Source organism: Rhincodon typus, chromosome 7 (genome assembly GCF_021869965.1).
Source record: "Rhincodon typus isolate 14 chromosome 7, sRhiTyp1.1, whole genome shotgun sequence".
Lineage (NCBI taxonomy): Eukaryota > Metazoa > Chordata > Chondrichthyes > Orectolobiformes > Rhincodontidae > Rhincodon > Rhincodon typus.
The window spans coordinates 4,469,378-4,484,121 of NC_063338.1; the positions used below are offsets into that span (position 1 = coordinate 4,469,378).

A 14,744-nucleotide genomic window follows, 5' to 3' on the forward strand; every position below is an offset into this window, starting at 1 on the left:
GGGGGAGAGAGAGTGTGTGTGTGTTTGTGTCTGTGGGAGAGAGAGTGTGAGTGTGTGGGGGGGTTGGAGAGAGTGTATGTGTGTGGGGGAGAGAGAGTGTGTGTGTGTTGTGAGAGGGAGGGAGTGTGGGTATGTATGTGTATGCGCATGCATATGTGTGAGTGAGACAGGGGGACAGAGAGTGTGTTTAGGAGGGAGAGTGTGTGTGTGAGAGAGAGGGAGAGTGAGTGTGTGTGGGGGGGAGAGAGGGAGAGTGTGTGTGTTGGAGAGTGTGTGTGCAGCCACGCGAGGGGAGAGTGAATGCGTGTGTGTGTGTGCACTTTAAAGCGAGAGTGTGTGTGTATGAGAGAGGGTCTGGGTGAGTGTGTGTGTGTATATGAGAGTGTGAGGGAGTGTATAGTGTGGTGGGGTCACCTGTCGTGCAACTGGACCCAAGATCCCAATTGAGGCAGTCCTTATGGGTAATGAACTTGGCTATCTGCTTCTGCTCGGCAACTGTGCATTGTTGTGTATCCCGAAGTCCACCTTGGAGGGCAGTTACCTGAAGATCCAAGGCCGAATGTCCTTGACAAGTGAAGTGTTCTCCCACCGGGAGGGAACATTCCTGTCTGGCGATTGTTGCGCAGTGTCCATTCATCCATTGTCGTAGAGTCTGCATGGTCTCACCAATATACCATGCCTCGGGGCATCCTTGCCTGTCGCATATGAGATAGACAACATTGGCCAAGTCACATGAGTATCTGCCGTGTACATGATGGTTGGTGTTCCCACGTGTGATGGTAGTGTCCATGTCGAAGATCTGCCATGTGTTGCAGAGGTTGCTGTGACAGGGTTGTATGGTGTTGTGGTGAACGTTGTCCTGAAGGCTGGGTAAGTTGCTGCAAACAATGGTCTGTTTAAGGTCTGGCAGTTATTTGTAGGCGAGAAGTGGAGACATTGGGAGGATCTTGGCAAGGTGCTCATTGTCATCAATAATGTGTTTTTGGCTACAAAGAACATGGCATAGTTTCTCCGCTCCTGGGAAGTACTGAACGACAAAGGGTATGCTATCAGTCGTTTCCCATGTCTGCCTTCTGAGGAGGTGATCACGGTTTTTCGGTGTGGCATGTCGGAACTGGTGATTGATGAGTTGAGCATCATATCTTATGCGGGCATCCTTCAACACCTTCAGGTGTCCATCACGTTCCTCCTCATTTGAACAGATCCTCTGTTTGCGTGGGGCTTGTCCATAGGGGATGGTTTTCTCTCACACAAACACACACTCTCTGTCTCAAGCGCGCGCATGCACACACACACACAGTCTCTCCCTCTCTCTCCTTCACACATGCATACACACTATCAAGCACGTGCGAACATACACACACTCTCTCTCTGTCTCTTTCTCCCTCTGTCTCTGTCCCTCTCTCACACGTTCACGTAAATCTGTGGGGTGAATTTACAATTGCAAATACATTGCATTTTGTTCAAAAAAAACATAATTTTTAGACAGTCAGTGTGGCATTTTATAAATTCCTACTTTGAAAATGAAACCAGTCTGACTCCAAGTTAAAACACAGACAGATTCTAAACAAGGCCTCACACCTAAAATGCATTGTCTGAGCTGAGATGTCAACTCTGATATATTGATTAAACCTTTAGTTATCTTGGGGCAGTGACTTGAAAGAAAGAAGTTCTGGGATTTGCATATTATTCAATCGAAACCTGCATCTCCTTTCTAACTGATTAAAGATTTAGCAGCCATCTTGGGTTTGTTCAGTACATTTGCATCAGTTCTCTGACCCTTTCATCTTTGGCTTATGAATTCTGTATTTGATGCCACCTCTCTCACTAACATCTGAAGAAGGAGCGAGACTCCGAAAGCTTGTGTTTTCAAATAAACCTGTTGGACTATAACCTGGTATCATGTGATTTTTGACCTAGGTTTTTTTTTATTCATTAACGGGATGAGGGCGTTGCTGACCAGGCAGCATTTATTGCCCATCCCTAATTGCCGAGAGGGCAGTAAAGAGTCAACCATATTGTTGTGGGTCTGGAGTCACATATAGGCCAGACCAGGTAAGGATGTCAGTTTCCTTCCCTAAAGGGCATTAGTGAACCAGATGAGTTTTTCCAAAAATCAGCAATGGATTCACGGTCATCATTAGATTCTTAATTCCAGATATTTATTGAATTCAAATTCCACCATCTGCTGTGGCGGGATTTAAACCCGAGTCCCCAGAACATTAACTGGGTCACTGCTTTAACAGTCCAGTGATAATACCACTAGGCCATCGCCTCCCCCCATTAGCCATGATAAATGCGAGGTTACGGGGATAGTGTTGGGGAATGCGCCTGGGTGGGATCTCCCTCATAGGGTTGGTGCAGACTCAGTGGGCCAATTGGCCTCTTTCCACACTGCAGGGATTCTGTGAGATAACACAGTTCCTCGGTTTGATGTCTCATTTGAAAAGTGGTATTTCCGACAGTGTAGCATTTCTGTGTGCGTGTAACCCAAGCTGACAGGCCTCTGACAAAAAAATCACTGAAATCGGAACATGTGAGTCTCTGGGTGATGTCTGAGTCAATCTGCTCACACTGCTGTATCCCCTTTCCCTGTGAGCCCAAATCATGTTCCCCCCATGAAAGCTGGCCACCTTTGTCTTTCTTTCTGTACCTTTGTGGCAAAGCTTACAATGCGCCTGACAGATTTATGTTTCCATGAACTGTGTAATTCAACATCCCACTGCTCGCACTTTCCTCCCTGTATTCATCCAGCTCCATCTCTATCCCTCCCCCAACGTGTAGTGTTGACAGTCATAATTGCTTTCCTGTAGTTTTTTGGGGGTTTTGGCAGTGGTCAAAGCTGTTGTGGGGTCTGGGCGCAGTCTGTTGTGGGGTCTACCCTTGTTGTTTGCTACCCTTACCAGTGACCAAGCTGAGTGAGGCGACAATGTGCTGACAGCTGCAGGTTTAAGGCACACAGTGGAGCAGGAAGCTGCTGATGGATTCTCTGAGTGTTGAACGGTTATTCACCCTGAATGTGAAAACGCACTCATGGAGTGAGTCGTTCCAAAACAGCACGAATTAGGAAAGCGATGAAGGATTCAGGGTTTTGAGTACAGAGCCGTCAGGCAAATAGACAAGGTCACAGGAGTGTTGGCCCTAAGTCAGAGAGTCCACATTACGTGACAGTGGCTCAGTGCTCACACTAGTTTGACAGTTGTGTCCTGTTGTGGGAGACACACCTCAGGAAGGCAGCATTGATCCTGGATTAAGTACAGGTCTCACATTCAACAGAGTGATCATGGAATCCCTAATGAGGAAAGAGACCATTCAGCCCATCAAGTCGTCACCGACCCTCCAAGAAGCATCCCACCCAGACTTAGCTCCCCCTGTCTCCATCCCCGTAACCCCGCATTTACCATGGCTAACCTACCTAGCCTGCACATCCCTAGACTCTACAGACTATTTAGCGTAGCCGGTCAACCTAGCCCACCTATCTTTGGATGGTGGGAGGAAACCAGAGCAGCTGGTGGAAACTCACACAGACACAGGGAGAGTGTGCAAATTCTACGCAGTCACCCAAAGCCGAGATTGAACCCAGGTCCCTGGCACTGTGAGGCAGCAGTACTAACCGCTGAGCCACTGTGCTGTCTGTGCTGCTGTGACCTCGGGTATCCAATGGTTAAATTGCAAAGGCAGCTTGCATCAATTAGACTGATCCTCTGTTCAATACAGAAGATTAAGGGGCTGGCCTAAATAAGGCATTTCCTGATGAATGGATTTTATCATGGAGCGCTCGGAGACAAACTGCTCCCTCTGGTGGTTTGCTGGTGACAAACGGGGTGAACCGGAAACTTGTCTTAAAGATCCAAATGAGGCTAATCATGGGTTACAGCAGGAAGTAGCTCTTCGTGTGGAGGGTGTGGAGGATCTGAGATTCTTTTTCCCCCAAACACGCGGTGTCACGGGGGGTCCGTTCAACCTTTCAGAACCGAGATAGATCGATTTACATTAGGTGAGAGGATTAAGACCAATTTATGGCTCTGGGCTCATGTTATTACTGGACAAGTCAGACTCCAGTTTGATGGATCGAAGTTTGGGTTGTTTTGGTATTACTGAGGTGGTCTCTCACTGCTGCAAATTTTGATTCAACAGTAAAACAGAAATGTATTACCAAAGAAATGAAGACAAAGGAAGAAAACATCCTCTTCTAATACAAATCCAAAGATTTTTAAACACAGTAAAAATATAACCCCATTAATCTCAAAATACTCCTTTAGAAGTTAAATTTTTTAAAATTGTACAGTATTCAAAACAGCACTTATGCAATACTTAGTCCAGTGCCCCTGTATCTAGCATCTGAGTAGGTTTAAGTCAATTATGACTTCAACTTTTAGATTGGAACTGCAGAGAATGTCTTCCTGGCACTATTATACAGCTGAGCTTCAAGGTACTCAGCTTTAAGTAGCCTCCTCAAGGTTTTATCCCAACACTTGAGATCTGGGACTAACACTAACCACTTAAGATGACTAGTTCATTATATGCTCCCTTCTCAGGACCACTGGTCTACATAGGCATCCTATTCCATGGATTTCACAGGGCTGCTCCAAAACTCAAAAGTAAAATTGAAACCAAAAGTTCCCTCGCGAAGCTATGAGTGTTTTCCTTAGTCTTCAGTTTGAAAAAAAAGCAGGTTTTCGAAGACTTTAACAAATCTGGAGGCCTCATTATTTACCTTGCTGGATCATAAAACAATCTAAAATAAACAAATAGCCGTTAGTGCTGCACACAAGCTCATTCACTTCAAAGCTGGATCTCAAAACATGTTTGCAAAGAAATCACTATGGTTATAGAAGTATTTGCAAGTTAATTCATAATTTCAGGCACACACAAAACCAACCGGGTGCTAATTCAAAAGCCAAACCCAAATTTGAAATAAATATTAGTTATATATATATTAATCCCACAGTCTACATCATCCTAGTAATCCAGAGACCCAGGCTAATGGTCTGGTGACATAGATTCAAATCCTACCATGGCAGATGGTGAAATTTGAACTAGATAAAAATAGTCTGGACTAAAAAACTGTTCTGTCAATTGCTGTAAAAGCCCATCTGGGTCACCAATGCCCTTCAGGGATGGAAATCTTCCATCCATACATGGTTTAGCCTACACATGACTACAGTGGGGTTGATTCTTAATTGCCTTCTGGGAAATCAGGGATGGGGTAATAAACGCTGACCCAGCCAGCGACACCACATCCTCTGAGCAAACAAAATAATTAAATGAGGAAACGAGGCAAGTCGATGGAGAGAAGGTACAGATCTGCCGTGATCTGATGCTGATTCATACCTAGTGGGGACCGTATGCTTCGCCAGTTTGCAGGAGGGCAGAGGGTTTATGCCACCCCTGGACTTTAGCAGAGGCGAGATGTTGTAGCTGCTGTGCTGCATCTGTGTCCTTCCGTCTGACGCACTGTCTTGTGTCTCTCTCCCCTCTTTCCATGCCCCCCCCGCCCGCTGCAGACGGCTCAGCGAAAAATTCGAGAGATTGTGCAAAAGGCAAAGCATCAGGAACAGAAACAACAGGCAGGAGGCATTGCTTCACAGCGCAGCAAGTGAAGCAGGATGGAGCTGGGGACGAGAGGAGCAATTGTAGCCCTTCTGACACGTGAACGTGAGAGACGGACAGGACGGGAACGAACCAAAGAAACAACAAGACAAATGAAACAAACAAAACAAAAAAAAAACAAACAAACAGACGCGGAGAGGATGTTTCCCAACCAGTGGTCGTGGCTGTGCAGATACGGCAAGAGGTTTTTGAAGATGGAGGGAGCAGTGACTGGCAGCAGTCCTCCCAGAGTTTCTGGACAATCTCTCGCTTTGCCCTGGTTTGTCTTGTTGAGTAACCTGGCTGAATCGTAGACCATTCAGGAAATTGAGCAGGCACTTGGGCCGTGGTAGTGTGAATAGGGTTTTTTTTATATAATAAAATTGAAACTAGTTCTGGTTTAACACTGCTTTTGTAGATAACACGTGTATTTTTTTTTTTTGTTTCGTTTTGTTTGCTTTTTTTTTCCCCCCGGAGAGATTAAATCATACTTTTGAGGCCAGAAACCATAATTTGTCGACAGTTTATTTTCTGAAAGTGGACAGAGAGGAGAGGAGGATGGAAAAATAGAAGAAGGCAGATGGAGACAGAGAGAAAAATGCAATGGGTGGAGTTGGGGGTGGGGGTACAGAGAGGCGGACAAGATAATGAGCTGAATGACCTTCTGCACAGTAACAGTTCTCTGAAGAGGGTTCACATAGTGGACAAGGATAGTTCGGAACAACAAATAGAATTTCGGAGAAGAGAGAGAGATAGGGGAAGAGAAGAGGGGCAGAAGCAGAGGTGGGGGACACAGAGAGAGAGAGAGATAACGAGGATGGGACAGAAAGGGCCAGATGAAAGAAAGCACAGTGAGGAAAATAATATAAACGATCTAGACTTGAATGTAGGAGGTCCATCAGTAAGTTCACAGATGATACAAAATTTGGTGAGGTGGTTAAAAAGTGAGGAGGATAGCCTTAGATTACAAGCCGATATAGACAGGCCAGTGGATAAGAAGGCATATGGGGTACTTGCCTTTTAAGAGCCGAAGCACAGAGTTTAAGAGCAGGGAGGTTATGCTGGGGAACTGTATAAAACATTGGTTACGCCACAGCTGGATTATTGTATGCGGGTCTGGAATCTACATTATAGGAGGGACGCAATAGCACTGGAGAGTGGGAAGAGGACGTTTACCAGAATGTTGCCTGGTCTGGGGAGTTTCAGTTATGAAGAGTGAAGTGTCAGTCTTGGGGTGTTTTCCTTAGAGTAGAGGAGATTGGAAGGGGACATGATTGAGACGTATGAAATTTTGAGGACATCAATATGGGTAGACAGGGAGAATTTTTCCCCTTGACTGGGTGAGGGTGAGGAGGAATTAATGACCAGGGGCGTAGATTTAAGGTAAGGAGCAAAAAGTTTAGAGGAGACGTGACGAGAAACCTTTTCACCCAGAGGGTGAACTCACTGCTTGTAAAGGTGGTAGAGGCAGAATCACTCGACATTTAAGAAGTATTTAGACGTACACTTGTGATGCCAAGGCTGTGGGCCAAGTGCTGGAAAATGGCATTAGAATAATTAGGTGGTTGTGTTTGACTGGTGGGAACGTTAACGAGCCTTTTCTGTGCTGTAGACCTCGATGACTCTAGTCCTAAACAATCTAATCTCTCTTCATGCATCCGTGCTGCCATCCTAGGAATCAGTCTGGTTAGACATTGTTGCACTTCCTCCATAACCAGGACACCCTTCCTCAGACAAAGAGACCAAAATTACACATACTACTCCCACCCGAGATCTCAACAAGGCCCTGCACAGTTGCAGCAAGATATTTCTACTCCTGTAGGCGAATCCTCTTGCTATGAAGGCCAGCTATACCATTTGCCTCCTTCTCTGCCTGCTGCACCTGTATGCTTACTTTCAGCAACTGGTAGACGGGACACCCAGGTCTCACGTAGAGTCTTAATATATTGTGTATATTTCTGACCAATGTGTCAAATTTCCGGGGAAAATGAACCAAAGCATGTGTGCTGGCCAAAAAGCACTTGAAACTCAATCAGCAAACAATGAAAACTAGAGTGTACAAAAATGCCAAAGCTTAGAATTTTGTTGCTGGACCAAGGTGTTTGTATTGTTAACTGTCTTTGGTTAATGATTGAAAGTGAGCTTCACTGGACCTTATCGAATCAAAAACAAAGTCAATATGTAGTGAGTACTTCAGTCAGGAATAAAACTCAGTGTGTATCATAATAACATATTGAAGTGACCCTATGAGAGGGAGGATAGAGCATGTTCACAGTGTTGAGTGAAATAGGGAACGAAAGAAAAATATCAGACCGATTTAGGGGTGGATCAGAATTGAAAGTTCTGAATCAAATTGGATGAAAAGAGAAGAGAGAGTGAAAAGAATGTGGGAGAAAGCGAGGGGGAGGAGATTGATAGGGAAAGTGAGTGAAAGGGAAGAAAGAAGGGTAAGATGAAATAGGAAGAGCAGGGTGGGGGAGTGACAGTGAAAGATGGATGGGGCAACAGAGGGGGGATTAGAGAGAGGAATGGTGAGGCAGAAGGAAAGGGTGCGCAAAAGTGGGGAGAGTGAGACTCCAAGCCAGGCAAGGAAGAGGAGAAAAGGGGGAAAGGAAGTGGGAGAAGAGAGGAAGTAGGGAGAGATGATGAGAGAGGGGAAGAAAGAGGGAGTGGTGAAAGAAAGTGAAGAAGTGGAGGAACTGGCTGGTTATCAAGAGAGAGGTTGAAGGAAAAAGAATGCGAGGGGGAACGAAGGGGATAAAGAGAACAAAGACAGAGGGAACTGGGTCAGAGAGAGGGCAAGTAAGGCTGGAAAGTGGAATGGGGGGGGTCAACCGAGTGAGTGAGGCAGGAAGACAGAATGAAGGAATTATTGCAGTGCAGAAGGAGCTATTTGTCCCATCTACCCAAATAACCCACCAGTACCCTCTTGAATTCCTCAATGGAACCTGCCAACATCACATTTCAAGACTGTGCGTTCCAGACCCTAACTACTCTGTGTGAAAAAGCTGTTTCTCACATCACCCTTGTCTAATTTGCACATCTCTTTAATCCTAGGCACTTTTGTTCTTATTTTATGAATGGGAACAGCTTCGCCGTGTTTACTGTATCCAGCCCTCTCATGAGGTTGAAAACCTCTATCACATCTTCTCTCCGCCTTCTCTCGGAGGAAAACAGTCCCAAATTTCTTCAGTCTATCCTCATGTCATTCCTGGAACCATTTGAGTAAATAGATGGGGAGACAGAGAAAAATGGGAAAATGAGAGAGGAGGAAGAGAGAGTGGATGGTGATGATGAGAGAGGAGGAAGAGAAAGGGCTGGAAAGAGATGGGGAAGTTAGAGAGAGAATGGGAAAGAAAGATAGTGGGCAAACAAAGATGGGGGACAGAGAGAAAGGTAGAAAAAGGGAGGGGGAATGAGAGAGAGCAGGAAGATAAAGAGGGAATGAGTGTGAAAAGAGTGGGAGAGAGAGAAGGGGAAGGAGGGAAGGAAGATGGGGGAAGAGGGAAATTGAGTGAAAGGGGCCAATGAGAGACGGTGAAAGAAAAATGGAGAGGAAGAGCATGAGGTGGAAAGTTGGGGAAAGGAGAGAGAGAGGGAAAGAGAGATAGAATGGAAAAGATATAAGGTGATCGAGATGACAGCAATTAGACACACAGTGAATGAGATGAGGTGTAAGAGAGTGAGGTGGAAAGATGAAGGAGAGAGAGGGGCAATTGGGGGGAAGAGAATGTGAGAAAGGGAGGAAAAAGACATGCTAGCAATAGAGAATGAGAGAGAAGAGAGCAGAGGGAAAAAGACAGGAGATGGAAAATGAGAGATCAGGGAATATAAATGGGGGAGAATGAGAGAGTGGGAAAAGGGGTAAAAGGGCAAAAAATCTGGAGAGAAGAGAGGGAAATGGGGGACAAGCAAGTGCCAAGATGGGGAAGGAGAAGAGGGGAAAAGGGAGAAGGGGCACGAAAGAGAGGAAGGAATAGAATGAGACAAGAGGGAGGCGGAGAAAGGGGAAGAGAGTGGGGGAAGAAAAGGAACGAGGACAAAGAGCAAGGAGGGAGAAATGATGAGAAAGGGGAGGACAAGAGAGGGAAAAAAATAGTGGGGGAAGGAGAGAGAGGGATTGAGAGTGCAAGGGCAAGGGGAAAGAGTAAGGGAGGGGGAGGAAGAGAGACAATGAATACAAATAAGCCTTGAGAGTGTTGAAAGAGAGAGAAAGCGGGGAAAGAGGGAGGGCGAGAAGGAAAGATTGAGAGTAAGGAAAAGAGAAAGGTGACGAGAGAGGGAGGATAATGGGAGGAAGAGATGGGGTGGAGTGAAGGGAAGAGGGAGAAAGAGAAATGGTGAACTCAAATCGGGGGAGAGGAGATGAGAGTGGGTGAAGAAAGAGTGGGGAGAAAGATGCAGAAGGTGAATTTGAGAGAGAGAGCAGGGGAAGGAGTTGAAGTGGTAGAGGGAGGAAAAGCGAGAGATGGAAAGAGGTGGAAGAAAAAGAGGGGTATAAGAGAGAGGGCAAGGGATTTGGGTAAAAAGAGACGGAGGCCAAGAGGTGGCAATGATCGAGAAAGGGGCAAAGAGGGACAAGGCTAGGGGAGAGTCGGCGGAAGAGAGAGAGATGCAGTAGAGAGAGAGAGATGGGGAAAGTGAGGTGGGAAGAGACAGGGGATCGAAAGAGGGGGCAAAAAAGTAGAGTGAGCGGAGATGTGGAGTGTGTGTAATGAGGGGTGTCTAAAAAGAGAGAAAGTTGGGAAAGAGAGGGAAGCAAATGGAAAGAGAGGACGAAAGAGGAAGAGGAGTTGAAAGAGAGGTGTGAAACAAAGGAGAGAAATGAGAGAGGGCAAAGAGACTGTGGGAAAGATAGAGGAAAATAAGCGAGAGGTAGAAAGACAGAGGATAGTGAAAGGGAAAGGGGGAAGAAAGAAATTGGAGAAGAGAGAGGTGGGAAAGAAGAGTGAGAGCCAGAAAGGGAGACTGAGAAAGACGGCAGGAAGTAGAAGAGGAATTTGAGAGAATTGGGAAGAATGGGAGGAAAGGAGTGAAGGGGCAAAGAGAGAGGCATAAGGAGAAGTAAAAGGAGGGAAGAGACAGTGGAAAGTGATTATTAAGGAAGTAATTGCAGCACATTTGAAAAATCATAATCAAGCAGAGTCAACATGGCCTCATGAAATGGAAATACTGTCTGACTAATTTATTAGAGTTTTTTGAGGAAGTCACAACCAGAGTGGATAGAGAGAAACCAGTAGATGTATTTGGATTTCCAGAAGGTATTCGACAAGGTACCTCACAAAAGGTTAAGTCATAGGCCCACGTTGTTGGAGATAGTATATTGGCATGGATAGTGAATTTGGCTAATAGGCAGAAAACAGCAGGTTGGGATAAGGGATTCTTTTTCAAGTTGGCGACCTGTGACCAGTGGAATTCCACAGGGATCAATGCTGCGATCGCAGCTGTTCACAATAGCAGGTTATGAGAGAGATACAGTTTATAGAAAGATTTGGTAAGTTATGTAAGTGGGCAAAAAAAGTTAGCAAATGGAATATAATGTGGGAAAATGCAAAATTGTTCATTTTGGAAGACAAACGAACAATATTATTTAAATGGAGAAAAACTGTAGAAAGCTATGACACAAAGGGATTTGGGGCTATTTGTGCACGAAACACCGAAAGCTAGCACACAGGTGCAGCAGGTAATCAGGAAGGCTAATGGATATATGGCCCTTTATTTCAAGGAGTTGGAGTATAAACGGTGCAACTATACGAGGTGTGACCACATCTGGAGTACTGTGAATAGTTTTTGGTCACCTTATTTAAGGAAAGATGTCGTTTCATTGGAGACTGTTCAGAGAACATTCACGAGGATAATCTTTGGTACAGACAGATTGTTATATGAGTAAAGGTTAAACAGGTTGGGACTCTACTCACTGGAGTTTAGAAGAATAAGAGGCGATCTCATTGAAACATATAGCATTCTTAAGGGGCTTAACAGGGTGAGTGCTGAGAAAATGTTTCCCCTCATGGGAAAGTCTAGGACCAGAGGGCATAGTCTCAGAATAAAAGAGTATCAATTTAAGACTGAGATGAGGAATTTCTTCTCTCAGAGGGATGTGAGTCTTTGGAACTTGACACAGAAAGCTGCGAGGGCGGAGTCCTTGTGCATATTTATGGCTGAGATAAATTCTTGATAGGTACAGGCATCAAGCGTTACGGGATAAAGTCAGGAAAGTAATTGGTGAGGAGTGTCAGGTCAGCCAAGATCTTATTGAATGGTACAGCAGGCTCAAAGGGCCAAATGGACTACTCCTGTACCTATTTCTTTTGGGAGAGAGAAGGGGCAAGTGAGAGAGAGAGAATAGAGAAAGGAAAAGTGGAAAAGTGTTAAGAGTGGGAAAGGAGAGAGAGAGGTCACAATGAAAAAGAGGGGTGAAGAGAGAGGTGTAAAGCGGGGGTAAGAGAGCGAGGAAATGAGGGGGAAAAAGAGAGGAGTGAAAAGAAGAGAGAAGTGAATGGGGAGAGAGAGGAGTGAAAGGGAGAGAGGAAAGAGAGAGGTGGGAAGAAAGAGGAAGAGAGCTTGGAGAAATTAAGAGAGGGATTAAACAGTGGGTGATATTGAGGAAGGGGAAATAAGGGGGTGGGGAAATGTGAGAAAGGGGGAGAAAGAGAGTGAGGGGGCAAAGAGAGAAGGGAGAAAGAGAGAGGAGGTTTGTCCTCGAGGAGTGACCCACAGCATCGCAGTGAAGCAGTTTTGATAGTCTGGATGGGGAGCTGATGTTACAACAACCACTGGCTAACACTCTCTCCTTCCAGAGTGTCCTGTAGCCACTCTGAGACATCCTTGACCCAGTACAAATCATCCTGGATTCTTGTTCGCAGCCACAGAAACATCTGTCCATTCACTTTATGATTGAAACCTCTATATCTATTGTATTCCTACACTTCCTCCTCCTCTCCTGCAGAACAGAGTCAACTGTGGTCCAGGGAATTTGGGTACTGCTATTTTCTTCTGAGAGGCCATGCCCCCCAACAGTAGTCAAAGCAATATATCTGTTTTTTAGATGAATGGCCACTGATGACTCCATTCCCTTTCTGTTTATGAAGTCTTACATTACAGAAGACTGTCAGCATCACAGAGGCTACATGGTGTCCCCAGCTGCTGTTCCAGTCCCAAAACTGGGACCTCCTGGAGTTGCAACTGGGGACACCTCCTACACATATTCTGGTCCCGGTCACCGAAACTGTATCAGTTGAGCAGGAGGAGTATTCACAGCCTTGAGCTTTTGTTCATTGACTTACTCCTTTAAACTAAACCCTTACATTGCCCTTAAAATCAAATGTCAATATTAATTACACTAGGGCCCTTATTCTTTTGATCTCTGTACAAATGCCCTTAGAAACTGTAAATCGAAAATACCAACCTTACAAACTATAAGCCATAAAAATAGTTAACAAAAATATAATTGGGAACGGTTCTAGGTGAGGTGGGACCAGCACAAGCTGAACAACTTGCATCTGGGCAGGACTGAAACTGCTGTCCTGGAGATGAGAATTTACTAGAGTGGTTAGGGAGGGTTTAAACTAAAATGGCAGGGAATTAGAAACCTATGCAGGGAGGCAGAAGGGAGGGAAACAAGGATAAAAACACACAGAATAAGAAAAGTGATTGGCAGAGAATTCAAGAGCACGAATCAAATAGGGCCAATAGTGCAAATTAATGTGAAAGGGCCTAAGAATGTTAAAAAGATAAGCTTTTAAGGCATTGGGTCTTAATGCAGGGAGCATTTATTATAAAATGGACAAATTAGTCATGCGAATAGCTGCAGGGTGACCAGGATTTAGAACTGAATATCCAGGGTATTCAATTTTTAGGAAGGACAGAGAAAGAGGAAAAGGAGCCGGGTAACATTACTAGTTAAAGAGGATATGAAAGCAATGGTAAGGAAGGAAATTAGCTCTGGTGTAGTGGAATCTGTATGGATGGAGCTTAGAAACACTAAGGGCAGGAAATGATAATAGGTGTTGTATATAGACCCCCAAACTGATCTACAGTGGTAACATTGGGGAAGACGTTAAACAGGAAAATTGCAATTCGAAGCAACAAAGGAAAATCTGGAATTATGAACCACTTTAATCAGCATATAGATTGGGCAAATCAAATCAGTAATAGTACCGTAGAGGAGAAATTCCTGCAGTGTATACGGGATGGTTTTCTGGAACAAAATGTTGAGGAACCGAGTAGAGAACAGGCCATCCTAGACTGGGCATTGTGTAATGGGAAAGGAATAACTGGCAATCTAGCTGTGTGAGGCCTCTTGAGGAATAGTGACCATAATATGATAGAATTCTTCATCAAGATAGACAATTGTTTCTGAAACTAGGGTCCTGAATCTAAACAGAGGAAACTGCAATGATATGAGGTACAAGTTGGCTATGATGGATTGAGGAATGGTACTTAAAGGGGTGACAGTGAAAAGGCAATGGCTAGCATTCAAAGAGCACGTGAACTGCAATTGCTCATTCCTACCTGACACAAAAGGTGGCCCAACTGCAGCGAACAGGGAAACTAGGGATGGTTTTAGATCCAAGGAAGAGGCACACAAGTTGGCCAGAAAAAAACAACAGACCTGAGGAGTGTGAGCAGTTTAGAATTCAGCAAAAGAAGACAAGGGTTTATTAAGAAAGGAAAAATAGAGTAAGAGAGTACATTGGAGGGAACATGAGAATTTTCTATAAATGATTCTATAGACGTGTGAAGAGATGAATGTTGGTGAATTCAAATGTAGGTCCCTTACAGTCAGAAACAAGGAAATTTATGATGGAGATCATAAAAAATTTTCAGAAGAAGGGTCTAGGCCCGAAACGCCAGCCTTCCTGCTCCTCTGATGCTGCTTGGCCTGCTGTGTTCATCCAGCTCTACACCTTGTTATCTCAGATTCTCCAGCATCTGCAGTTCCTACTATCTCTGAGTAATCAATCCCAGATTCAGTGAATAATCAATTCCAGGCAGCAGTTTATATCTTGAATGAAAGACGTAGCAATTTGTGAACAATGCAGCAAGTTTATCAGAGCAAAATTAAACAACAAATCAGTCTCTGCTATAAACCTGCATTCGCATAAAAGACAAACAGTTAACGGATAAAAAAAAAGAAAATAACAAAACTG

At 44.7% G+C, this 14,744-nt stretch overlaps 1 protein-coding gene across 5 annotated transcripts in view; it reads left to right on the top strand.

The window, feature by feature from the left end:
* Positions 1-14,744, top strand: part of igf2bp2a (insulin-like growth factor 2 mRNA binding protein 2a) — a 146,624-nt gene that overhangs the window by 128,440 nt on the left and 3,440 nt on the right. For 4 of the 5 annotated variants that reach the window (XM_048599298.1, XM_048599300.1, XM_048599301.1 and 1 more), the window contains one exon: positions 5,508-5,996. The exons of the other annotated variant lie outside the window; for it this stretch is intronic. In XM_048599298.1, the coding sequence (XP_048455255.1) occupies positions 5,508-5,603 (96 nt within the window). In that variant the 3' untranslated portion in view covers positions 5,604-5,996. Of the gene's footprint in view, positions 1-5,507; positions 5,997-14,744 lie in introns of those variants that run through there. 5 annotated transcript variants of the gene reach the window in all.